This window comes from Oncorhynchus masou, chromosome 1 (assembly GCF_036934945.1).
Source record: "Oncorhynchus masou masou isolate Uvic2021 chromosome 1, UVic_Omas_1.1, whole genome shotgun sequence".
Classification (NCBI taxonomy): domain Eukaryota; kingdom Metazoa; phylum Chordata; class Actinopteri; order Salmoniformes; family Salmonidae; genus Oncorhynchus; species Oncorhynchus masou.
Genome location: NC_088212.1, coordinates 59,200,417 through 59,228,001, shown reverse-complemented (window position 1 = coordinate 59,228,001; position 27,585 = coordinate 59,200,417). Strand labels below are relative to the sequence as shown.

General features: G+C 45.7%; 1 protein-coding gene across 4 annotated transcripts in view; it reads right to left on the bottom strand.

The window, feature by feature from the left end:
* The window catches only part of LOC135547322 (protein MTSS 2-like), an 86,520-nt gene that overhangs the window by 17,537 nt on the left and 41,398 nt on the right, over window positions 1-27,585 (bottom strand). For all 4 annotated transcript variants that reach the window (XM_064976213.1, XM_064976233.1, XM_064976222.1 and 1 more), the window contains exons 4-6: window positions 3,347-3,431; window positions 698-789; window positions 259-333 (exon numbers count right to left, since the gene is read on the bottom strand). In XM_064976213.1, coding sequence (XP_064832285.1) covers window positions 259-333; window positions 698-789; window positions 3,347-3,431 — 252 coding nt within the window. The remainder of the gene's footprint in view (window positions 1-258; window positions 334-697; window positions 790-3,346; window positions 3,432-27,585) is intronic.

The following is a 27,585-nucleotide window of genomic DNA, read 5'->3' as shown; positions in this document are numbered from 1 at the left end:
GCAAAGGATCTCACCTTGAGGATTTGACCTTGACATTTTCAGCACTACTACTACTGCAAAATCATGCTGAAGGGGAGACACAGCTGAGACTGTTACATTACAGAGAATGTCCGGGTTAACCTATAGTTATACAGCCCAAAGAAAATGCGAAACCTGCTGTGATTTCAGAGCACTGGATAGCAGGAGAGGGCGGTTTAGGAGTGTTCAGCCATGCTAGCTATCAGTCGGAGAGAGCGAGAGAGAAGAGGAGCAGCCTACCTTTCCGGGCCTTCTTCTGCAGTTTCATGGTGTCTGAGGACTTCTTCTTGATCTCATGGCGAGATCTCTTGTACTCTGGAGGAGAGAGCGGGTACAGAACGTCATCCATATTGGCCCAGGAGACAGAGGAGAATATGATTGAGGTACCCTGTGTGTGTCTCACCTCCATCATGATGTTTTCATCATGGCCACCTAGTCATCCCCCTCATTCCTACTTGGCATATATCACTCCTCACCTCTCCACCATGCTCGCTGATGTGTGGTGAGCGTTCTGGCACGACAATGGTTGCCGTGCATTACCCAGGTTGGGTGCCACACTTTGGTGTTGGATGAGGTGAGTTTCCCCCTTACTATGCAAAGCACTTTGAGTAGCTCAGCTGGTAGAAAAGGCGCTATGTAAATCCAATCCAATATTGTTATCATTATTATTATTGTTCACCTTTGGCATGGTCCTTGTCCAGCTGGTTGGCGGTCTTCTTCCAATCCTCAATCCTGTCCTGGAGAGGAGTGATCAAGCTCTCCATCAAAGCACTGGGAGGACAGAGGGAAAGAGAAAGAGCGAGGTACAATGGGTGTGTTAATTAACGGTTATAATAATGATTTAATAAAAAATAAATAATAATAATGTTTGTACTTAATGGGAGGACAGGGGGAAAGAGAAAGAGCGAGGTACAATGGGTGTGTTAATTAACGGTTATAATAATAATTTACTTTAAAAAAAAAAAAATTGTACTTAACCTGCTTTTTTCTCCCCAATTTCGTGATATCCAATTACGATCTTGTCTCACCGCTGCAACTGACAAACAGGCTCAGGAGAGGTGAAGGGCGGAGTCATGAGTCGTTCGAAACATGACACGCCAAACAGCGCTTAACAAGGAAGCCAGCTGCACCAATGTGTCAGAGGAAACACTGTTCAACTGATGACCGCAGTCAGCCTGCAGGCGCCCGACCCGCCACAAGGAGTCGCTAGAGCGCAATGAGCCAGTAAAGCCCCACCCAGCCAAACCCTCCCCTAACCCGGACGACGCTGGGCAAATTGTGCGACGCCCTGTGGGACTCACGGTCGCGGCCGGGTTGTGACACAGGAAAATATAAGCTCTAAGATCTTTGGAAAGGGAAAGCGGTTATATACATTTTCCTTCGTGGTTCGTCCCACTTCACTATTTGTGGTATGTTGCACATCTGTACACCGCCGTCACTACAGGACGAGCTGGGAGTCCCATGGTGGAGCGTGGGAACTGCAGCCTCACAAGTCGACCACTCACAGACTGACAGCACAGTGCTGATGTGTGCTTCATCCCTGTTTATAGTGTGGTGCAATGTAAACGGGTTAGGAGATCGGTTTTGATGTGCCACCACAGGGTGAGGAAACTTCTGTTCCCAGAAATGCTTTGTAAGGAATGTAAACACCCCAACAAGACACCAACATCATCATCATCATCATCATCATCACAGACACCATCATTATTATCATCATCATCTTGGGCATCATGATGCTCATCACCACAGACACCACCATCATCATTATCATCATCATAGTAATAGCCTCTGATTTGGAAAAGTCATTAGAGACTACAAACTAAATAGAATGGACTCCTTTCTTTGAGGTTTACTGTGTGGTCCAGAACAGAGCAGGCTGCTGCTGGTGGGGCCATTCATTTAGCCTAAGTGTCTGAGAGAATAGTCTACAGATGTCCTATAATGAGGTGCTTGGGATTCGGGGAGAGGGGAGGGAGGGAGGGGGAGAAGATGGAGGAGTGGAGCAGAGGAGGGGGGAAATGGAGCGTGTTCGTCCTCACATTCGGTTTTCTCCTCCCTCCGTCTCCTGTCGGCATCATACATTTCAGGGGGTGAAGGTTCCAGTCTAGATAGTGTGTAGAATAACCCGTCTGAGGTGATCTTGTGTCTAAATCCCACATGCACAAGTATTCTGCCCTGCTATTTCCACATTACCACGGACCCGACCCAAACACTGGGATAGACTTACATGGAAAACCCATGACTGGTACCTCACTCAGTGGAGGATGACACGTGTAATTCACTCTTCTAGCATGAAGAGAGTCTGGGCAGCAGGTAACATAGCAGTTAAGAGTGTTGGACCAGTAACCGAAAGGTCGCTGATTCAAATCACAGAGCCGACGAGGTGAAAAATCTGTCGATTCTTATTTTTTTCATTTCACCTTTATTTAACCAGGTAAACTAGTTGAGAACAAGTTCTCATTTACAACTGCGACCTGGCCAGATCAAGCAAAGCAATGCAACAGAAACAACAACACAGAGTTACATGGAATAAGCAAGCGTAATGTCAATAACACAATAGAAAAAGAAAGAAAGTCTATATACAGTGTGTGCAAATGGCGTGAGGAGGTAAGGCAATCAATAGGCCATAGTAGCAAAGTAATTACAGTTTAGCAGATTAACACTGGAGTGGTAGATGAGCAGATGGTGTGTAAGTAGTGATACTGGTGTGCAAAAGAGCAGCAAAGTAAATAAAAACAATATGGGGATGAGGTAGGTAGATTGGGTGGACTATTTACAGATAGACTATGTACAGCTGCAGCGATCAGTTAGCTGCTCAGATAGCTGATGTTTAAAGTTAGTGAGGGAAATGTAAGTCTCCATTTTCAGTAATTTTGCAATTCGTTCTAGTCACTGGCAGCAGAGAACTGGAAGGAAAGGCGGCCAAAGGAGGTGTTGGCTTTGGGGATGACCACTCCAACCGATGTGTCATTGAGCAAGGCATTTAACCCTAATTGGTCCTGTTAGTCTCTCTGGTTAAGAGTGTCTGCTAAATGACCTAAATGTAAATGTAAGCCTACCACATATTCTCATGTCAATACTGTTGTAGCCTCTGAACAAAATCAAGGGTCACAGTTTGTCCAAAGCTTACCACAGACATCAGAAGGTCAGCCAAGGAACATGGATGGGATGACAGCTACTCCTCATTACTGTTGGCTACCATCGTCAAAGATATGGTTTACACAGAGCAGTGATTGACAGTTCTTGGGACCAATCCACACTAAAGGAGTGATGGCAGGGACAGAGCTAGGCCTATAGGAGGATGCCTGCGTAAGAGAGCGGGACTTACTTGGTGAAATGGCGCAGTTTGGCCTCGATGCTGCGATGCCGCATGCACATCCTGGTAAGAGCTGATCCAATGTCTCTGGTGGCGCCTGAAAGAGATCACAATACAGAAGTGGTTAGGGAAACATTTGGAAAACGTCCAGTCAATGTAATGTATACAGCAGACCGACAAGCCAGACAGACCACCAAACAGACTGCCCACTGAGGTCTGTTTAATATTCACTCCAACAGACAGAAGCAACCTGGAGGTAATATACACACTCTTGCCCTAGTCCAAATAAAGATATTAAGGAGAGCCTTTTTAGAGGCCTACGCAGTGTGTGTGTAGTGTAGTGTACAGTATGTGTAGGGTGTGCGTGAGACTGTGAGTGAGTAACCTGTAGCTCTGATAAACATCAGGCTATTTATAGCCGAGAAAGTTCACTTGGGAAGAAGCTGACCCGTGAATCTGAGTGTGCCACTTCACTTGCTTCCAAAGGTGAGCCGAGCAACACTGGAGTTTTAAACCAGTGGTGTTACTGGCTTACAAAGAGCCTCGGAGAGAATATTATGGACAAAACTGTTACTTGTCAAATGCTCCCTAAACAACTAGACTAACATGCTTACTTACGGGTCCTTTTCCAACAACGCAGAGTTAAAGATAAAGCTAAACAATATATATATACAGTGCCTTGCGAAAGTATTCGGCCCCCTTGAACTTTGCGACCTTTTGCCACATTTCAGGCTTCAAACATAAAGACATAAAACTGTATTTTTTTGTGCAAAATTATTCAGCCCCCTTAAGTTAATACTTTGTAGCGCCACCTTTTGCTGCGATTACAGCTGTAAGTCGCTTGGGGTATGTCTCTATCAGTTTTGCACATCGAGAGACTGAAATTTTTTACCATTCCTCCTTGCAAAACAGCTCGAGCTCAGTGAGGTTGGATAGAGAGCATTTGTGAACAGCAATTTTCAGTTCTTTCCACAGATTCTCGATTGGATTCAGGTCTGGACTTTGACTTGGCCATTCTAACACCTGGATATGTTTATTTTTGAACCATTCCATTGTAGATTTTGCTTTATGTTTTGGTTCATTGTCTTGTAGGAAGACAAATCTCCGTCCCAGTCTCAGGTCTTTTGCAGACTCCATCAGGTTTTCTTCCAACATGGTCCTGTATTTGGCTCCATCCATCTTCCCATCAATTTTAACCATCTTCCCTGTCCCTGCTGAAGAAAAGCAGGCCCAAACCATGATGCTGCCACCACCATGTTTGACAGTGGGGATGGTGTGTTCAGAGTGATGAGCTGTGTTGCTTTTACGCCAAACATAACGTTTTGCATTGTTGCCAAAAAGTTCAATTTTGGTTTCATCTGACCAGAGCACCTTCTTCCACATGTTTGGTGTGTCTCCCAGGTGGCTTGTGGCAAACTTTAAACAACACTTTTTATGGATATCTTTAAGAAATAGCTTTCTTCTTGCCACTCTTCCATAAAGGCCAGATTTGTGCAATATACGACTGATAATTGTCCTATGGACAGAGTCTCCCACCTCAGCTGTAGATCTCTGCAGTTCATCCAGAGTGATCATGGGCCTCTTGGCTGCATCTCTGATCAGTCTTCTCCTTGTATGAGCTGAATGTTTAGAGGGACGGCCAGGTCTTGGTAGATTTGCAGTGGTCTGATACTCCTTCCATTTCAATATTATCGCTTGCACAGTGCTCCTTTGGATGTTTTAAGCTTGGGAAATCTTTTTGTATCCAAATCCGGCTTTAAACTTCTTCACAACAGTATCTCGGACCTGCCTGGTGTGTTCCTTGTTCTTCATGATGCTCTCTGCGCTTTTAACGGACCTCTGAGACTATCACAGTGCAGGTGCATTTATACGGAGACTTGATTACACACAGGTGGATTGTATTTATCATCATTAGTCATTTAGGTCAACATTGGATCATTCAGAGATCCTCACTGAACTTCTGGAGAGAGTTTGCTGCACTGAAAGTAAAGGGGCTGAATAATTTTGCACGCCCAATTTTTCAGTTTTTGATTTGTTAAAAAAGTTTGAAATATCCAATAAATGTCGTTCCACTTCATGATTGTGTCCCACTTGTTGTTGATTCTTCACAAAAAAATACAGTTTTATATCTTTATGTTTGAAGCCTGAAATGTGGCAAAAGGTCGCAAAGTTCAAGGGGGCCGAATACTTTCGCAAGGCACTGTACATATATATATATATATATATATATATATATATATATATATATATATATATATATATATATATAAAAGAATGAGTAAAAATAACATGGCTATATACAGGGAATAGCAGAACCGAGTCGATGTGCAGGGGTGCGAGGTAATATAGCTATGTACATATAGTAAGGGTAAAGTGACTAGGCAACAGGATCGATATTATGTTAACATGCAAGTAGGAAGAGACACATCTGAAGTTCGAGTATCTAAAGCACACAGTCTCTTGGCCTGATAACCTCTTACGTCAAGGTTTAATCTCAGAGGTATGACCCTATCATGATCAGAATGGGAGAGAGACAAAGACAGACAGGGTATTAGGGGTTTAACAGGGAGGATCAACAGGGGGCGATATAGAGGATTTACAACCAGCCTCCTTCTCCTGAGCCCAGCTACTTTCCACTCTGCTGACTGGTAACTAAAGATTGGGGACTCTAGAGCGCTGAATCCAGATTGCTGGACACGACACAAGGGGCTTATACACCACCCTATCCACACCCCTCTCTCTCTCTACCTGGGGGTGGCTCGGACTACACCCCTAACCCTACCCATGCCCGAGTGGGAGGATCAGGGAGAGGTATTACCCCAACTACATCTGATTACTCCTGTTGGACAAGCAGACCCTTCCACCTCAGATAAGTGCAGAGAAAGCCAGCTCCTTCACCTGAACCTAATATTGTCATATTACTACTTCCTGTCTCCCAGTGGCTCATTGACACCGTGTGTGAGTGTTCCCTGAGCTGAGAGACAGGAGGATCCAATTCGAGCATCCAGCCCCCTGGCCCTGGGTCCACCCCATCCCCACCGTTACAGCCATCAACCTGACACATTTCATAATGAGAGATCTGGGGCTCCTGTGACATTGGCCTAATCTTGGTGAAGTCATACCTATAGGACTGGTGGGAGAGACAGGCTCCTAGTATATAAATGTATACACACTGATTACACACAGAGAGTGTTAAATGAAAGGGGGGGGGGTACTTGTTCGTTTGTGACAGTCAGCTTTCTGTATTTCTGGCCCATCCTTCACTTGGATGCCTAAAGTCACATCATTGACTACTGCACAGTAACACAACACACACACACACACACACACACAGAGACAGAGACAGAGACAGAGAGAGAGAGAGAGAGAGAGAGTAAAAGGCCAGTCTCTGTGAAAACACACTGTTAAGATACAGAGAATCTGTATTCATAATTACCCAGCAACCATTCATTAATCCAGCCCAGGGCAACTCTCCCTACCCCCCTGCTACCCTCTACCCTCCCCCCACACACCCCAACACACAGCACGCACACACACATATGGAATGAGAGGGGGGCGTTTTCTAACCTCACTTTGAAATAGTGTCTAATGTCATGCCAATAAAGTACCTTGAAATTGAAAATTGAGAGAGTGCAGGAGAGAGAGAGAGAGACTGGGGGAGAGAGAAAGAGAGTGCAGGAGAGAGAAAGAGAGTGGGGGAGAGAGAAAGAGACTGGGGGAGAGAGAAAGAGAGTGCAGGAGAGAAAAAGAGAGTGGGGGAGAGAGAAAGAGACTGGGAGAGAGAGAAAGAGAGTGCAGGAGAGAGAAAAAGAGTGGGGGAGAGAGAAAGAGACTGGGGGAGAGAGAAAGAGAGTGCAGGAGAGAGAAAAAGAGTGGGGGAGAGAGAAAGAGACTGGGGGAGAGAAAGAAGAGAGAGTGCAGGAGAGAGAAAAAGAGTGGGGGAGAGGGGACTGGGAGAGAGAGAAAGAGAGTGCAGGAGAGAGAAAAAGAGTGGGGGAGAAAGAAAGAGACTGGGGGAGAGAGAAAGAGAGTGCAGGAGAGAGAAAGAGTGGGGGAGAGAGAAAGAGAATGGGGGAGAGAGAAAGAGAGTAGGACTGGGGGAGAGAGAAGAGAGAAAGAGCAGAAGAGAGAGAAGAGAGAAAGAGACTGGGGCAGAGAGAAAGAGACTGGGGGAGAGAGAAAGAGAGTGCAGGAGAGAGAAATAGACTGGGGGAGAGAGAAAGCGAGTGCAGGAGAGAGAAAGAGACTGGAGGAGAGAGAAATAGACTGGGGGAGAGAGAAATAGACTGGGGGAGAGAGAAAGAGAGTGCAGGAGAGAGAAAGAGACTGGGGGAGAGAGAAAGAGAGTGCAGGAGAGAGAAAGAGACTGGGGGAGAGAGAAAGAGACTGGGGGAGAGAGAAAGAGAGTGCAGGAGAGAGAAATAGACTGGGGGAGAGAGAAAGAGACTGGGGGAGAGAGAAAGAGAGTGCAGGAGAGAGATGCATACATAGTGGCTAAAAGAGAGATGGGAACAAGTGAGATGCAGTGAAAGAGGGAGAGAAAGGGAGAGAGAAAGAAAGAGACAGGGAAAGGGAAAGTGAGAGAAAGAGAGAGAGAGAGAGAGAGAGAGAGAGAGGCAGTGCTGAGAGGGATCTCCTCACACATTCTAATGAGCTGACTGCTGGGGAGAGAGTGTAACAGCGTGTGTGTGTGTGTGTGTGTGTGTGTGTGTGTGTGTGTGTTGCTCCTTTTAATATATTCCCTTCCTGTTTTATATTCTTATTAACTTCCTCTCGCTCTCTCGTAACAACATCCGCAAGAGATCAACAACAAGATGAGGAGGGAGAAAAAACTCCAGGCTCACATCTGGGCAACAAATTAGGCCAGCGTATGTCTAGCTATGTGTGTAGCTATTTGTGTGTGCACCTATGTCTGTGCATGCTTGTCTTAGAAGGGTGAAGAACGGGAGTAAAATGAAGCAAGTTTAATCTGACAGTCTGTGAGGATTTAAGTGCCCCCCCCCCCCCCCCAGCACACACTGCATTTGTAAAGTATGGGCAGCCTGTAGCTCAGTCAGTATACCCTGTTCAGCTATAGGTCATCCCCTCATAGAGAGACAGCCAGTGAACTAATCCTGAAAGGAGCTCCTCTCCTCTGCGTAGTCTGCTGCTTGGCACAGCCAGTCTGTGTTTACTGTTAGCCTCCCTACCTGTAACCCTCCTCCCTGCAACACTCCCCTGCCACAAGGAACCCACAGGAAGCCAGCACATATTGATTCTTCCCATGACATTTAGTCACCAACATCATGGTGAGGGAACAGGTTGATATGATAGAGAGAAAGGGGGAGGGAGAGAAAGAGAGAGCAAGAAGCAGGTGCATTGGGTGGATGTGAGAGGGAGTGGGAGAAAGAGGGAGGCACAGGTAAAGGGAACGAGCGATAGAGCGGGGTGACAGAGAAGGTAACACGGAGAATGACAGACAGGAATGGAGTGATCGGTCATTAGTGTTCCCTCCATCTCTTGCTCCCTACCCGATTTCCTCAGCCACACACCCTGTCAGGCAGCAGGCACCTGAATACAATTCAGCCTGTTCCCTCACTACACCCCCCCCCCCCTCTCCCAATAAGGCTATCTAACGGTAGAAGTAGAGGATGTTACTACTTTTCTTTTTTCCTGATTTATCAAAAAGAGGGAAAGTCGGGGTCATGACAGCCTTGAGTATTTCTTTGCAGATAAGATGGAATAAGCCAAGTCTCTACCGAGAGGGAGTGGAGTGGCAGCTGTTCAAACACACACAGTGGTGCTAACAGCTAACATCCACATGCCCCTGCAGACTCTGACCTGTGGAATCAACACTCAGGCCTAAACAAACAGCAATAGGACTCAACAGGATTCAATACTACACAGACATCCACAAATCAGACCTCCAGCCACGCGTTCTCCGTAGCAGTAGGAAAGTGTGTGAATGTGAAATCGCAGTTGCTAATCGTACATCCTGATTCCTGACCCGGTCTTTTCATCTGTTCTGTGGGACAGCTGCTAGTGGTTTCCAAGATCTCCTCAAGTGTATTTCCTGGAGATAAGGCATGTGAGTCGACCGCGGAAGCAGACAACCAACCCAGCCAATGTTGCTAGTCTATGCCCAACCCACTGCCCCAACACACAGACAGCCCCCCACATTCACAGCTTCCTGTAAAATACTGCAGTATGCAACCACTCCAAACATACCACACACACACACGCCATCTGATATAATACACCACCGCCAGTCCAAAACACTCACTAACGCAGACAATTCTCAGGTCTCATAAACACTGTAACTTGTCCCCAATGGTAGGTGAAGCACAGAGCAACACAGCACAAGACGTGTTCAGTTAACACATGGGGGAGAGGAGGCCAAGCCGGTCTGCACTGCATATTTATGGAGCTTTGTTAATGCCCTGATGAAGTCACTGGGTGCAGCGCAGTAGATAAAAACAGACACGGACAGGGCTGAGTGGCGGCATGGAGAAGGATTCATGAATTGAGCAGGTCCATATCCCACTGCCATAAAGCATGCGGCCTACTAAGTTCCTACTGCATCTATGTCACATGCAAACCTTAACATGCACCCAAAAGACTCAAAGATCGAAAGTAGCGTGTGTGTGTGCGTGCATGCATGGTGTGTGTGTGTGTGTGTGTGTGTGTGTGTGTGTGTGTGTGTGTGTGTGTGTGTGTGTGTGTGTGTGTGTGTGTGTGTGTGTGTGTGTGTGTGTGTGTGGACAATAAAGGTGTCATTAATACAGCCCCTGCTGTGAAGGGGAAAGGAGGGGGGACGCCCCACCCTCCTCCCCCTCCTCTTCGAAGGGGAAAGGAGGGGACTCTCCCCCCCCTCCTCTTCTTTCTCCTGAAGGGGGGGAAGGAGGGGACGCCCCACCCTCCTCCCCCCTCCTCTTCTCTCTCCTGAAGGGAAAAGGAGGGGACGCCCCACCCTCCTCCCCCCTCCTCTTCTCTCTCCTGAAGGGAAAAGGAGGGGACGCCCCACCCTCCTCCCCCCTCCTCTTCTCTCTCCTGAAGGGGAAAGGAGGGGACGCCCCACCCTCCTCCCCCCTCCTCTTCTCTCTCCTGAAGGGGAAAGGAGGGGACACCCCATGTGATATTCCTCTATTTACTCTACTCCCTCGCTCTGCCTTTCTGCCATTCTTCCACTCTGGGACAAGGGAAGGGTCACTGACCTGCCTGGGAGGCTGCATTACTATCTGAGCATCTCACCGATCGCTGCAGCTGTACATAGTCCATCGGTAAATAGCCCACCCAATTTACCTACCTCATCCCCATACTGTTTTTATTTATTTACTTTTCTGCTCTTTTGCACACCAGTATCTCTACCTGCACATGACCATCTGATCATTTATCACTCCAGTGTTAATCTGTAATATTGTAATTATTCGCCTACCTCCTCATGCCTTTTGCACACACTGTATATAGACTATTTTTTTCTACTGTGTTATTGACTTGTTTATTGTTTACTCCATGTGTAACGCTGTGTTGTTGTCTGTTCACACTGCTATGCTTTATCTTGGCCAGGTCGCAGTTGTAATTGAGAACTTGTTCTCAACTAGCCTACCTGGTTAAATAAAGGTGAAATAAAAAAATACAATTATAGGTGGTGCCAGTTTTGTCTGAGTGTGCCCACGAGTAAAACGCCCAGACACACTGGCGGGTTAGCTATACACACTATCCTGTCCGCTGTGTGAAATGTTCCTACTCATCAGTCTTTGAAAGACAGTGAGAAAACAAATGAAAAACTGTAGAGACCCTCGTTTTCATTCCGTCTCCACTGTTGATGAACTTTAGGAAATAACCTACGTGGAAAAACTCTGCCAGTTGCCCGGCAAGATCCTAATACTGTTCACCAGCTTAAAGCCCAATTCGGCCTTTCTGGCAGGTGGGTTCAGTGTGAGGACGGCAATGCAGATAGGAGTGTGTGGTTGATGCACAAGAACAGTGTTTTTCCCCATCTGCCTTCATTCCTTTTCCAAATCAATCACCGCCCTCTCAAACTGATGGTGCTGCTGGTTGCCGTGACAGCACAGACCTGGCTCTCCACCGTGACCGCGGTGGGTCTGTCTGTTGCTGAGGTCACACCGGTAGAACATTCTTTTGACTTCCACGCCTCTCTACCTAATATAATAGTACCTATCTAACACTAGTCACTCTAAAGCGCGTACTGTATGAGGATAAGCCTACATTCACATCCGTATCAGAGTATCAGTTTGGCAAAGGATTATTAGACTGTTGCTTTAACAGTGCTGGATTGTTTATTTCTTCCTCGATCACGGGGTGTCTCTCTTTCACCTCTTCCTCCCCCTCCCTTCCTCTACTTCCTCAGTCACAAGCATCATCCAGCCATTTTCTGCTCTGTCACCAGGTGGCCGGCTATGGTTTCACATGCTATCCCATGACTCTTTATGGGGCTCCTGGAAATGAATAGCTGGCAATGAGGCTTTCGGCGCAGCAGTATGCCCACAGCTAATACTGAACTCGGGCATACCTCCGCCGCAGTATTCCTTCATCGTCTCTTCACATGCAAGTCACAACACTCAGAGCATCTGACCAGAATATGGCTTCAAGCGTTCCATTTGGGAACAGGGACACTGGGACTGTGCCGAGAAGAAAACCACCTCTAGGACAACTGACAGCACACACTTACTGAACATTATAGTGCCTGAGCAGAAACTTAAAGTGGAACTGACAGCATTTTAGCAACATCAACTCTTGTTAAAATGTGTTCATACACAGTGCATTTAGAAAGTATTCAGACCCCTTCACTTTTTAGATTTTTCTTTTGCAAATGTACTAAAAACAGAAAAAACGGTATTCAGTATTCAGACCCTTTACTCAGTACTGTGTCGAAGCACTTTTGGCAGTGATCACAGCCTCGAGAATTCTTGGATAGGACACTACAAGCTTGGCACACCTGTATTTGTAGAGTTTCTCACATTTTTCTCTGAGGATCCTCTTAAGCTCTGTCAGGTTGGACGGGGATCGTCGCTGCACAGCTATTTTCAGGTCTCTCCAGAGATGCTCGATTGGTGTTCAATGCCACTCAAGGACATTCAGAGACTTGTCGCGAAGCCACTCCTACATTGTCTGGGCTATGTGTTTAGGGTCATTGTCCTATATTAAGGGGAATCTTCGGCCCAGTCTGAGGTCCTGGGCGCTCTGGAGCAGGTTTTCATCAAGGATATTCAGTTTTTTCTGTACTTTGCTCCACTCATATTTGCCTCAATCCCGACTAGTCTCCCAGTCCCTCCCGCTGAAAGACATCCCCACAGCATGATGCTGCCACCACCATTCTTCACCGTAGGGATGGTGCCAGGTTTCCTCCAGACTTGACGCTTGACCTTCAGGCCAAAGAGTTCGATCTTGGTTTCATTAGACCAGAGAATCTTGTTTCTCATGGTCCGAGAGCCTTTTAGGTCCCTTTTGGAAAATTCCAAGCTGGCTGTCGTGTGCCTTTTACTGAGGAGAGGCATCCGTCTGGCCACTCTACCATAAAGGCCTGATTGGTGGAGTGCTGCAGAGATGATTGTCCTTCTGGAAAGTTCTCCCATCTCATATAGGCCTGATTGGTGGAGTGCTGCAGAGACGGTTGTCCTTCTGGAAAGTTCTCCCATCTCCACAGGGGAACTCTGGAGCATGAGTGACCATTGGGTTCTTGGTCACCTCTGTGACCAAGGCTCTTCTCCCCCGATTGCTCAGTTTGGCAAGCTCTGGGAAGAGTCTTGGTGGTTCCAAACTTCTTCTATTTAAGAATGATAGAGGCCATTGTGTTCTTGGGGACCTTAAATGCTGCAGACATTTATTGCTCCTCTTCCCTAGATCGTTGCCTCGACACAATCCTGTCTCAGAGCTCTACAGACAATTACTTCGACCTCATGACTTGGTTTTTGCTCTGACATGCCCTGTCAACTATGGGACCTTATATAGACAGGTGTGTGCCTTTCCAAATCATGTCCAATCAATTGAATTTACCATAGGTGGACTCCAATCAAGTTGTAGAAACATCTCCAGGATGATCAATGGAAACAGAATGCACCTGAGCTCAATTTCAAGTCTCAAAGCAAAAGGTCTGAATACTTATGCACAATTTTATTTTTAATACATTTGCAAAAAATATCTAAATACCTGTTTTCGCTTTGTCATTATGGTATATTGTGTGCAGATTGATGAGGAAAACAAATTATTAGAATGTTTGAAAATTACATACAGTTGAAGTCGGAAGTTTACATACACTTAGGTTGGCGTCATTAAAACTCGTTTTTCAACCACTTCACATTTCTTGTTAACAAACTATAGTTTTGGCAAGTCGGTTAGGTCATCTACTTTGTGCATGACACAAGTCATTTTTCCAACAATTGCTTAGACAAATTATTTCACTTATAATTCACTGTATCACAATTACAATGGGTCAGAAGTTTACATACACTAAGTTGACTGTGCCTTTAAACAGCTTGGAAAATAACAGAAAATTGTGTCATGATTGACATCATTTGAATCAATTGGAGGTGTACCTGTGGATGTATTTCAAGGACTACCTTCAAACTCAGTGCCTCATTGCTTGACATCATGGGAAAATCAAAAGAAATCAGCCAAGACCTCAGAAAACAATTGTAGACCTCCACAAGTCTGGTTCATCCAAACGCCTGGAGGAACCACATTTATCTGTACAAACAATAGTACGCAAGTATTAACACCATGGGACCACACAGCCGTCATACCGCTCAGGAAGGAGACGCGTTTTGTCTCCTAGAGATGAACGTACTTTGGTGTGAAAAGTGCAAATCAATCCCAGCAAAGGACCTTGTGAAGAAGCTGGAGAAAACCGGTACAAAAGTATCTATATCCACAGTAAAATTAGTCCTATATCGACATAACCTGAAAGACCGCTCAGCAAGGAAGAAGCCACTGCTCCAAAACTGCCATAAAAAAGCCAGACTACGGTTTGCAACTGCACATGGGGACAAAGATCATAGTTTTTGGAGAAATGTCCTCTGGTCTGATGAAACAAAAATATAACTGTTGGGCCATAATGACCATAGTTATGTTTGGAGGAAAAAGGTTGGAGGCTTGCAAGCAGAAGAACACCATCCCAACCGTGAAGCACGGGGGTGGCAGCATCATGTTGTGAGGGTGCTTTGCTGCAGGAGGGACTGGTGCACTTCACAAAATAGATGGCATCATGAGGTGGGACAATTATGTGGATATATTGAAGCAACATCTCAAGACATCAGTCAGGAAGTTAAAGCTTGGTCACAAATGGGTCTTCCAAATGGACAATGACCCCAAACATACTTCCAAAGTTGTGGCAAAGGACAACAAAAGTCAAGGTATTGGAGTGGCCATCACAAAGCCCTGACCTCAATCCTATAGAACATTTGTGGGCAGAACTGAAAAAGCGTGTACAAGCAAGGAGGCCTACAAACGTGACTCTGTTACACCAGCTCTGTCAGGAGGAATGGGCCAAAATTCACCCAACTTATTGTGGGAAGCTTGTGGGAGGCCACCCGACACGTTTGACCCAAGTTAAACAATTTAAAAGTGATGCTACCAATTACTAATTAAGTGTATGTAAACTTCTGACCCACTGGAAATGTGATTAAATAAATAAAAGCTGAAATAAATAATTCTCTCTACTATTATTCTGACATTCCACATTCTTAAAATAAAGTGATCCTAACTGACCTAAGACAGGGAATTCTTACTAGGATGAAATGAGGAAAAAGTGAGTTTAAATGTATTTGGCTAAGGTGTATGTAAACTTCAGACTTCAACTGTATTCTAAGACATTTGTGACAATTCTATAGCAATTAAGAGTGGAAAAGCAGACGTGCATTTGGACAGTTAATAGACACCGCAGCAAATAAAACCTAATAAAAACATCTGTCTTGTCCAGGACCATAGTCTACGTAAACCAGTGATCCATAGTAGAGGTCGACCAATTAATCTGAATGGCCGATTAGGGCTGATTTCAAGTTTTCATAACAATCAGTAATCAGCATTTTTGGACACTGATTATGGCCGATTACATTGCACTCCACGAGGAGACTTCGTGGCACGCTGATTACCTTTGATGCCAGTGCAGCAAGAGCCAAGGTAAGTTGCTAGCTAGCATTAAATGTATCTTATAAAAAACAATCAATCTTAACATAATCACTAGTTAACTACACATGGTTGATGATATTACTAGTTTATCTAGCTTGTCCTGCGTTGCATATAATCAATGCGGTACCTGTTAATTTATAATTGAATCACAGCCTACTTTGCCAAACTGGTGATGATTTAACAAGCGCATTCGTGAAAAAAGCACTGTCATTGCACCAATGTGTTGTCACACCCTGACCTGAAAAATCGAATTCGGTCGACCTCTAATCCATAGCCAATCAGAGCTACCGTAGGCCTATTTGCAAACATCCATTTGCCACAAGGCGCTGCCATCATTCACTTTGAACTGGATTGTGTGTTTACAGGTAGTTGCAACAGTGTGATGTTAGATAACTATAACGCATTCGGCAAAAGCCAAAATATACTTGATTGTATTTCCGCACATATGTAGATAAATACCACAGGAGTCCTCTTACATTTGGGAACTTTACAGTTCTATTGATCAAACAACCATAAAAAAGTAGGCTCTTTCCCTATATGCATATCAATCACAACGAGATCAACAAAAAATGATAGCCAGAGCAAACCTTTTTCAGCAAGTTGACCGTCAAAATTGCACTGGTAAACGATGGGGAATAGCCTGCTTGTCCTTCTGCAGCTTCTCTACCAATGTTTTCTTATCACAACCAAGCCCCAAGCTAACTGAGTAAAGTTGGCTAGCTTGCTAGCTACTTCCAGATACAAATGAGAGAACTCCTCACTGACCATTTTACTCTGCCTAGCAGAGCTGATTAGGTCGTTATCATGTTATATAGCGAGTTCATGATTAACTATTAGTTTTTTTGCCTACGTATACTGACACCGGTCATATCCAACGGGTGTTGCGCATTCATAAATTCTACACTTAGAAAAGAGTGCTCTAAAATCGGAGTAGATAGCTAGACAGAGTGAATTTACGAACACAAGAGACGTACTAAATGTATAACAGTAGTTTAGCATAGCTAGCTAGCAAACAAGGTGATTCACAACTCTTGCTAGCTAACCAAATGACACCTGCATCTCTCGTTGTGTAGGGACCGAAAAATGATACGAGGGGAAAATGTCAGTCACCCACTCCTCCATCGACGTCCTCCTAGCAGCTAGCTAGCTAGCTATCTAGCTAACGTTAGGCTCTGTGTTTTTAGCTTGCTACATAAATAGATATGCTAGCATATTAGCCACGTTATGACTGACCTGTGATCATTGCCCTTGCTAGTTGGATTGTATTGACATTCCCAGCCTTCGTCCATTTTTGTCCAAAATATTGAGTCATTGAAACTGAAACAGTGCATGCTGAAAGGAGGCAGCAAACTATGTACCAGGCCAGCTGTGATTTTCAACCTGATACTTTTTGTATTTCCAAGAAATGTATTAATCATGCATTGAACTGCATCCATCTATTCAGCCAACAATGCCTTAGTGTACGTCATGGAATGCTGAGTCAAATAAAACCTCTTTTTAAAACCTCTTATGGAGTTGGTTTTGTAGCATAAACTGGGAATTAAATATTCTTGACTGGTATTATGATTGTCTGTTTGTATTTATATTTGCAAAGTAGTTAAAATGCTGTCAGTTCCACTTTCAATCCCTGGATATGATGCACAGGCTCTACCATTATCCCATCAAGGAGAAGTGTGCGTGACAGATCAGAGAAGATGGCCCAGCCTGTCATTGTGACTGATCCTTCCCTTGTGCCAGTCCTCCTCCCCTCGTTGGGCACACTAACCCAGTCAACGTCTGCACAGCTCTATAGGGACACACACACTGCTGCTGACAGTACACCCCAATAGGCCTTTCTGGTATGAGAGAGATGGAGAAAATAGGTCACACACACACACAAATACATACCAAGCGCACACACCAACATATAAACATACATAACACACACTGACACACAGACTGCATGAGCGCTCACTCACAGCACATTCTACTTAAGTGCTTATCACACAAGCACACATACAAGGATAGTAAAATCATACACACACACACCTGCACACCCATGCCGTGACTGCAGCATACTGTATCATAAACTCAACATTCATAATTTAGTGATTACCGCATGGGCAGAAAATAGCTCTTTAGCACACACATCTAGGCCAGACTCACTGGTCCTAAGCATTTTCACCAAAACCACCTCTCACTCCACTGGGCTAAGACTTCACAGAGTAGGAAGGCTTTCACACATACGGTCATGGGAGAGTTATACACAGCCTATTTCCTCTCCCATATAGTCCTATCAAGTCACACTAGGGCTGTCCAAGAGGGAGTGATGTGGTTTCAGGTGTTTATTTTGATATTTACAGGGTTGATTGTCCAATGGTTATGGGGAGCAGGTAAAGAGGGTGAAATTGGAGAGAAGGAGTGGCTGATTTCCCCAGAATGAGGGGCTGGTGCAGCGGGGTTGAAAGCGGTGTGCATGTCCCATCACCCCTGAACAAACCCCTTCACTGAGAGAGAGAGAGAGAGAGAGAGAGAGAGAGAGAGAGAGAGGATAGAAAGAGATCCTCTAGCAGGCCTGTTTACCACTAACACACCCAGCAAGGGCTGCTTTCCTTTCCCAGAGAATATCAATGAGCCTCTTTAGACTTTCTGCTCAGTAAAAATAGTCCACCATCACCACTTTCTCTCTCTCTCTCTCTCGCTCTCTTCCTCTCTCTGACTCACACGAGCATTCCCCTTTTCTCTGTGCCTCAGGCTTTGTGGCCTTCCTACCAGAGCATCTCCATGGCAACGGGGAGATGAAATCTGCAGAGGGATATGTCAGCCCCTTTCCCTCGCTCTACTGCATCCACACACACAATTAGAAAACATACACATGCTTGATACACACATTCACACCTGTGACCTCCCCAAAGGAATCAGCTGACGGACTCATCCACTGTACCTCCTGTTACTTCCTGTATCTTAGGAGCATTAATGAATGTGTGTCTGTGTGTGTTATGTGTGTGGAGTTAGGAGTGTGTGTTTTATGTGTGTGTGTGTGAGTGTGTGTGTGTGTGTGTTATCTTTAGTTTACCTTACTGTTTATATTTTTGTTACTTTTACTTCACTACAATCCTTAATAAAATATTGTGTGTGTGTGTGTGTGTTTGTTTGTAAATGTGTGTGTGTTTCCGTAAAAGAGTGAAAAGATCTGATTTGTTTAAAATAAGGAATAAATACCATTTGGAGGGCATTAATGAATGAGAGAGTTGGGTCGCTCTGCTCTGGTACTAATTATACCCAGCCTGCCTCTGGAGGATTAGGAGACTTTTAATAGCCCTGTTTTATGAGTTACAATACTGCTGGGAGACCCTACACACGCACACACACAACGCACACACACACATTACACGCAGATTCAGAAATGCAGACAGCTGCCTCATAATGTTTACATTACCAAACGCATGATGAATCTCTAAACCCTCAACATGGGAATAAGGAAATGACAGTACAATTAAGTCATTGGTTTTTGGGTTTCTATCTTTAGTTTAATCAGAGGCAGGTGTCTTAGTTGTCTCTGATTGAGAATCGTACTCGACTTTCACTGTTTTTTGTGGGTGATTTTTGATTACTTTTACTTTTCACATTTATTGTTTTGTATTTTTGTAGTGTTCTCGGTTATCAAAGATACAATCCTTAATAAAATATTGTACTTGTCTCGGTCAGACAAAGTGCATCTCTGTCCCTTATTGTTGGCCTTGGCATGTCCCTGTGGATCCTGGCTGCTCAGTCTGTCTATCTGTCAATAACAGTCTGGCCTAGTTCACAGGCCCAGAATATCCCACAATACCCCTCTGAGGCCCACACGGCTTCATCAGGGCTTCACCAAGACTCACATCAGCTTTAATGCAAGTGACTGAGCATCCCGGATGCCCTGCCAGCATAGCCTCAACACACACGCACACACACGCACAAGCACACACGAGGACCAATACAAACACATACACCACATTGTACCCACATGCATGGATGTGCGCAGCAGCGGACTTACGCACTTTGATCCAGACATTGAAATTTGACAATGGTGGTCTGGTCAGACAAAGCACTGTCCCACTTTCAGCAGTCCAAACATAGCACCAAGGCAGGGCAGAGCAGACTGGCCACTCCCTGTTTGAACAATCACAAAGCTGACATGACTGGCCCGCGGACTGGAGCCAACTCACCCGCAAGGGGATAGTGAGTGCACATAAACACGCACACACAAACGTGCGACGCACACTCATATCTTCAAATCAAATCAAATGTTATTCGTCACATGTGCCGAACAGAACAGTGAAATGCTTAAGGAAAGCTTTGACTATCTACAGATTCAGTGAGCATAGCCTTGCTATTGAGCGAGGCCGCCGTAGGCAGACCTGGCTCTCAAGAGAAGACAGGCTATGTTCACACTGTCCACAAAATGAGGTGGAAACTGAGCTACACTTCCTAACATCCTGCCAAATCAAATTGTATTAGTCAAAATGTGCAGAATACAACAGGTTTCACCTTACAGTGAAATGCTTACTTACGAGCCCCTAACCAACAATGCAGCTAAAAAAAATACAGATAACAATAAGAAATAAAAGTAACAAGTAATTAAAGAGCAGCAGTAAAATAACAATATGTTTGTTATTTTTGCAAGACTATATACAGGGGGGTCAATTTGCGGGGGCACCGGTTAGTTGAGGTATGCATAGATGGTAACAGAGAGTAACAGCGGAGTAAAATAGGGGGGGGGGGGACAGTGTATGATTAGGGTGGCTGGAGTCTGACAAATTTTAGGGCCTTCCTCTGACACTGCCTGGTATAGAGGTCCTGGATGGCAGGAAGCTTGGGCCCAGTGATGTACTGGGCCATTCGCACTACCCTCTGTAGTGCCTTGTGGTCGAAGGCTGAACAGTTGCCATACCAGGCAGTGATGCAACCAGTCAGGATGCTCTCGATGGTGCAGCTGAAGAGTCTTGCAATGCACAGACAGATACATATTTCCATAAAACTGCTTACACATACAATAGACTAAGCACCTTCCTCATCCCTACATCCACCATACTGTACTGTATATAATTTTAATCCCTGGTCAATCTGAGCTAAAATGTACACAAACACACACAGTTCATGATCGGTAATACCCACAATGGCCCACATTTAAAAAGTCCATAGTCTTGAGGCATTGGACCAGATCAAAGAGATGGACAGATGAGGAGACGAGATGTGTAAACATACGATTAGAACATACAGTACATGACCAAAAGTGTGTGCTCATCGAACATCTCATACCAAAATCATGGGCATGAATGTGGAGTTGGTCCCCCTTTGCTGCCATAACAGCATCCACTCTTCTGGGAAGGCTTTCCACTAGATGTGGGAACATTGCTGCCATGACGCTTCCATTCAGCCAAGAGCATTAGTGAGGTTGGGTACTGATTTTGGGTGATTAGGTCTGGCTCGCAGTCAGCGTTCCAATTCATCCCAATGTTGTTCGATGGGGTTGAGGTCAGGACTCTGTGCAGGCCAGTCAACTTCTTCCACATCGATCTCGGGAAAAAAAAAACATTTCTGTATGGACCTCACTTTGTGCACGGGGGCAATGTCATGCTAAAACAGGAAAGGGCATTCCCTAAACTGTTGCCACAAAATTGGAAGCACAGAATCGTGTAGAATGTCATCGTATGCTGTAGGGTTGAAATCTCCCCTTCACTGGAAATAAGGGGTGTAGCCCAAACCCTGAAAAACAGACCCAGACCATTATTCCTCCTCTACCAACTTTACAGTTGCCACTATCCATTGGTGCAGGTAGCGTTCTCCTGGCACCCGCCAAACACAGATTCGTCCATTGGACTGCCTGATTGTGAGAACGTGTTTCCACCGCTCCAGTCCAATGGCGGCGAGCTTTACACCCCTCCAGCCGACACTTGGCAAGGCACATGGTGATCTTCGGCTTGTGTGTGCGGCTGCTCGACCATGGAAACCTATATCATTAAGCTCCCAACAAACAAATCAAATCAAATCAAATTTTATTTGTCACATACACATGGTTAGCAGATGTTAATGCGAGTGCAGCGAAATGCTTGTGCTTCTAGTTCCGACAATGCAGTAATAACCAACAAGTAATCTAACTAACAATTCCAAAACTAATTTCTTATACACAGTGTAAGGGGATAAAGAATATGTACATAAAGATATGAATGAGTGATGGTGCAGAGCAGCATAGGCAAGATACAGTAGATGGTATCGAGTACAGTATATACATATGAGATGAGTATGTAAACAAAGTGGCATAGTTAAAGTGGCTAGTGATACATGTATTACATAAGGATGCAGTAGATGATGTAGAGTACAGTATATACGTATACATATGAGATGAATAATGTAGGGTATGTAAACATTATATTAGGTAGCATTGTTTAAAGTGGCTAGTGATATATTTTACATCATTTCCCATCAATTCCCATTATTAAAGTGGCTGGAGTTGAGTCAGTGTGTTGGCAGCAGCCACTCAATGTTAGTGGTTGCTGTTTAACAGTCTGATGGCTTTGAGATAGAATCTGTTTTTCAGTCTCTCGGTCCCAGCTTTGATGCACCTGTACTGACCACCTTCTGGATGATAGCAGGGTGAACAGGCAGTGGCTCGGGTGGGTGTTGTCCTTGATGATCTTTATGGCCTTCCTGTAACATCGGGTGGTGTAGTTGTCCTAGAGGGCAGGTAGTTTGCCCCCGGTGATGCGTTGTGCAGACCTCACTACCCTCTGGAGAGCCTTACGGTTGTGGGCGGAGCAGTTGCAGTACCAGGCGGTGATATAGCCCGCCAGGATGCTCTCGATTGTGCATCTGTAGAAGTTTGTGAGTGCTTTTGGTGACAAGCTGAATTTCTTCAGCCTCCTGAGGTTGAAGAGGCGCTGCTGCGCCTTCTTCACGATGCTGTCTGTGTGAGTGGACCAAATCAGTTTGTCTGTGATGTGTATGCCGAGGAACTTAAAACTTACTACCCTCTCCACTACTGTTCCATCGATGTGGATAGGGGGGTGTTCCCTCTGCTGTTTCCTGAAGTCCACAATCATCTCCTTAGTTTTGTTGACGTTGAGTGTGAGGTTATTGTCCTGACACCACACTCCGAGTGCCCTCACCTCCTCCCTGTAGGCCGTCTCGTCGTTGTTGGTAATCAAGCCTACCACTGTTGTGTCGTCCGCAAACTTGATGATTGAGTTGGAGGCGTGCGTGGCCGCGCAGTCGTGGGTGAACAGGGAGTACAGGAGAGGGCTCAGAACGCACCCTTGTGGGGCCCCAGTGTTCAGGATCAGCGGGGTGGAGATGCTGTTGCCTACCCTCACCACCTGGGGGCGGCCCGTCAGGAAGTCCAGTACCCAGTTGCACAGGGCGGGGTCGAGACCCAGGGTCTCGAGCTTGATGACGAGCTTGGAGGGTACTATGGTGTTAAATGCCGAGCTGTAGTCGATGAACAGCATTCTCACATAGGTATTCCTCTTGTCCAGATGGGTTAGGGCAGTGTGCAGTGTGGTTGAGATTGCGTCGTCTGTGGACCTATTTGGGCGGTAAGCAAATTGGAGTGGGTCTAGGGTGTCAGGTAGGGTGGTGGTGATATGGTCCTTGACTAGTCTCTCAAAGCACTTCATGATGACGGAAGTGAGTGCAACGGGGCGGTAGTCGTTTAGCTCAGTAGCTTTCTTGGGAACAGGAACAATGGTGGCCCTCTTGAAGCATGTGGGAACAGCAGACTGGTATAGGGATTGATTGAATATGTCCGTAAACACACCAGCCAGCTGGTCTGCGCATGCTCTGACGGCGCGGCTGGTGATGCCGTCTGGGCCTGCAGCCTTGCGAGGGTTAACACGTTTAAATGTTTTACTCACCTCGGCTGCAGTGAAGGAGAGACCGCATGTTTCCGTTGCAGGCCGTGTCAGTGGCACTGTATTGTCCTCAAAGCGGGCAAAAAAGTTATTTAGTCTGCCTGAGAGCAAGACATCCTGGTCCGTGACTGGGCTGGATTTCTTCCTGTAGTCCGTGATTGATTGTAGACCCTGCCACATACCTCTTGTGTCTGAGCCGTCGAATTGAGATTCTACTTTGTCTCTATACTGACGCTTAGCTTGTTTGATAGCCTTACGGAGGGAATAGCTGCACTGTTTGTATTCGGTCATGTTACCAGTCACCTTGCCCTGATTGAAAGCAGTGGTTCGCGCTGTTACTGAGCTGACGTTACTTCCAGTTTGGAACTCGGTAGTGAGTGTTGCAACCGAGGACAGACGATTTTTACATGCCACGCGCTTAGTGGCGGTTCTAGCTTGTATGGCTCCCTGGGCGAACCCCCCCTTCAGCAGCCCCCCTGCAACAAGACAAAAGCACCATTCTGCACTAACTGTAATTTTATTCAGACATTTGGAACAACACAAATAAATAATCATAACAATTAAAACTATATAAATATAAAATATATACAAAAAGTAAATATAAACAAATATAAATATAAACACATTTATGTTGATTTGGATCTCGAGCATCAATACATTACCCTTCCCTCAACACTGTCAACCAAGAGTCAAGACTAAACCAATTCAACTTGGTGGTGTGCAGACTGGTTTTATATTATTCTAAACAATTTCGCAAAAAAACAGAAAAAAATGCAACAATATGTCTGTGACGCTATATATTCACAGTATATTGAATGAATTGTGGTTATTTGGTAGCCTTTCGTTTTGTGACTGATTTTACTTATTGCATTAGTACTGTACAAAGTTAGAGGTGCGCTATTTGATAGATTCCCCCACTCCCTCTACCTCAGGCTTCCAGTGGGGAGACCTGAGGTCAACTTACCCCTGCCCCCCTCCCCATCTCGTACTTCTGAGTGGGAGACCTTCCCAGGCAGTAGCCTGCCTAGCTCACAAACTAGAATCAGGGCGCCCACTCCAACAAGGTTAATTGACCCACAGTCCCACACGGTGACATGATATCATTGACGGGATGTGCAAATGAGCAATAAAAAAACGATTGTGCAAATGTCACCATTTTAAATTGTTTTGTGTGGGCGCCCCGTGCCGCCCCCGGCAAGATGCCGCCCTGGACGGCTACCCATGTCGCCTATACCTAATTACGCCTCTGCGTGATGCGTTTCATCACTCGGCAGTCCTGTTCTGTGAGCTTGTGTGGCCTACCACTTCGCAGTTGAGCCATTGTTGCTCCTAGACGTTTCCACTTCACAATAACAGCACTTACCATTCCCCGGGGCAGCTCTAGCAGGGCAGATATTTGATGAACTGACTTGTTGGAAGGGTGGCATCCTATGACAGTGCCACGTTGAAAGTCACTGAGCTCTTCAGTAAGGCCATTCTACTGACAATGTTTGTCTATGGTGATTGCATGGCTGTGTGCTCGATATTATACAGCTGTCAGCAACGAAGGGTGTCCACATACTTTTGTATATATACAGTGTATCTGTGCCATAAATCACACACTGCCTGCCCCTGGAGAAAACACGCTGCCTGCCCCTGGAGAGAACACACTGCCTGCCCCTGGAGAGAACACACTGCCTGCCCCTGGAGAGAACACACTGCCTGCCCCTGGAGAAAACACACTGCCTGCCCCTGGAGAGAACACGCTGCCTGCCCCTGGAGAAAACACGCTGCCTGCCCCTGGAGAGAACACGCTGCCTGCCCCTGGAGAGAACACACTGCCTGCCCCTGGAGAGAACACACTGCCTGCCCCTGGAGAGAACACACGCTGCCTGCCCCTGGAGAGAACACACTGGAGAGAACACACTGCCTGCCCCTGGAGAGAACACACTGCCTGCCCCTGGAGAGAACACACTGCCTGCCCCTGGAGAGAACACACTGCCTGCCCCTGGAGAGAACACACTGCCTGCCCCTGGAGAGAACACACTGCCTGCCCCTGGAGAGAACACACTGCCTGCCCCTGGAGAAAACACACTGCCTGCTCCTGGAAAGACAGGTCCCTGCACTTCCATGCTACTCTAGTACAGCATTCCGTGGGTCATGTTTCAAATGGGCACAATGTTGTTTAGATAGTCAGTCTCCCATAGAGAAGACGGAGACACGGGCATGGCATGTCTTGCTAGTGGCTGGTACATATGGACACACCTCTCGCCCAGAACCCCATCCAGAGGGGCAGAGTGGGGCACAAAGGGAAATTAAGAAGATGGGAAAGGGGTGAAGGGAAGTGGAGTTGGAGGGGAGACAGAGAGGAGGGATGACAGAGCTTTTGGGCTTGAGTGGGATAATGAGGAGAGGAGGGTATCGCCATGGCAGGTGCGACTGTGGTTGCCAGGGTTACAGCCGTCTGCGGCAGAGACAGATCAGCCCACGACACAGCAACAATGTGAGAGGGAAGAGAAAAGGAGAGAGGGGGGGAGTAGACAGATAAATAAATAGAGATAAAGTGAGAGAGACAGAGAACACGAGACAGAGAGAGATAGAGAGAGCAAGACCAAAAAAGCGAGCAAGAGAGTCTGCAGCAGCAAAACATAAAACAGAATTATTTATGAAGGCCTGGATTCCTATCCCAGCGTGTGTCCATGCCTTTGAGCCGCCTGTGAGCCTCGGCCCAAAAACACAGCACCACCGTCATTACACACCAGACTGGATTCATGCATACTGCGACGCAAGATACTGAAACATGGACAACATGTTACTGCACTGCAGTAGATAGGATACAGCCTGAACCACACACAATGCAGCAGAAAATGGAGGATCGACAAAATGCAGAAAATCACTAGTAGCACCGCAGCGTGGAAATAAAAGAATGATTGACATTGCAGCAGACCTTACACAGACCTGCGCAACTTGCACAGGGACCACAGACTCACTGCATACATGCAGTAGCCTTGAAGCATAAATAATAGAGTGTGAATGCAATCACTACAATGATGAGATCATTTCACAGTACCCAGCTAGCTCATAATGTTCTCAGAACCATAAGTTTCTTAGAGCTTGGTGAGAGCGTATTAATCCTATGGTTATTTTCCATACAACCTTCCCACAACTTTTTGGGAATTGTGCCAGATAGTTGCTTCTCATGTTCTACCAACTGCTGTTGGTATTTTGGCTTCACTGTTTGACATAACTGTAAGTTAGCCGTAGTTGGCTAGCTAGCAAGCAAGGGATAAGAACGTTACCACCCAGTATGGCAATGGAACATTTAGAACAAACGAAATGGGTCGCCTCCATAGGTACAGAACAAAAAGACTGAATGGCCGCGTCGCGTCTTTGGCAATCGAACCGATAGAACGAACGATCAGCCGGCTTGGGTAGCAACCCTAGATCTGTGCCAGGACTATATCCTCTTGTGGAAGGATGAAATAGTATGAATACATTCATCAAAATAAAGTTTATGAAAATGTCAATCCTTAATTGAATATGTTGGTAACCCTGCTGTGATAAAGTGATAATGCCTCCGAAGACGGTGTTTGGAGGATGTATTGGCAAGGTTTAACAGCACCGGTGTCAATATATCCTCCAAGTACCGGCGTCGAGGGCATTATCACTTAAATACATTATTTTCTCAGCATCAACAAAACTCTGTCGTCTATCTTGTTACATGTGTTCATGTGATCTTAAAGAGAGCTTTTCTTCCCCTATTGAAATGGAGTCTGTTCAAATAGACTAAAATAAACAGTTTTGCACGTGTAACACAAAACATGCTAGCTTCGTCCTAGAGGCGCAGTAGACTAAATCCAGGGACAGAGAAGCCAAGCCAAGCAACTATCCGGCACCATTCCCAAAAAGTTGTGGGACAGTTGTATGCAAAATAACCATAGGGCAACCATAGGACAACCACACCAAGCTCTAACAAACTTATGGTTCTCAGAACATTATGTGCTAAATGGATGGGTAATGTCTAACTTCACTGATAAAACACGAGACCAAGAATTTCACGTTAGATTGAATACACAGCACCAGTAGTGGATTACCAAGGCCAGGTCTGTCTGTGCTGAATAGCAGGCCAGCAAGTTCTACCCTCTGATCTGCACTATTCAATTACTAAAAGCCAGTGGAGAGCTGGGAATGTGCACTCGATTTAAATGGAGATGGAATGGCATGGCATGGAATGGGCTGTGTTCTAGGAATGGAGAGCAGGCGGAGAACGTAGTCAGGGTG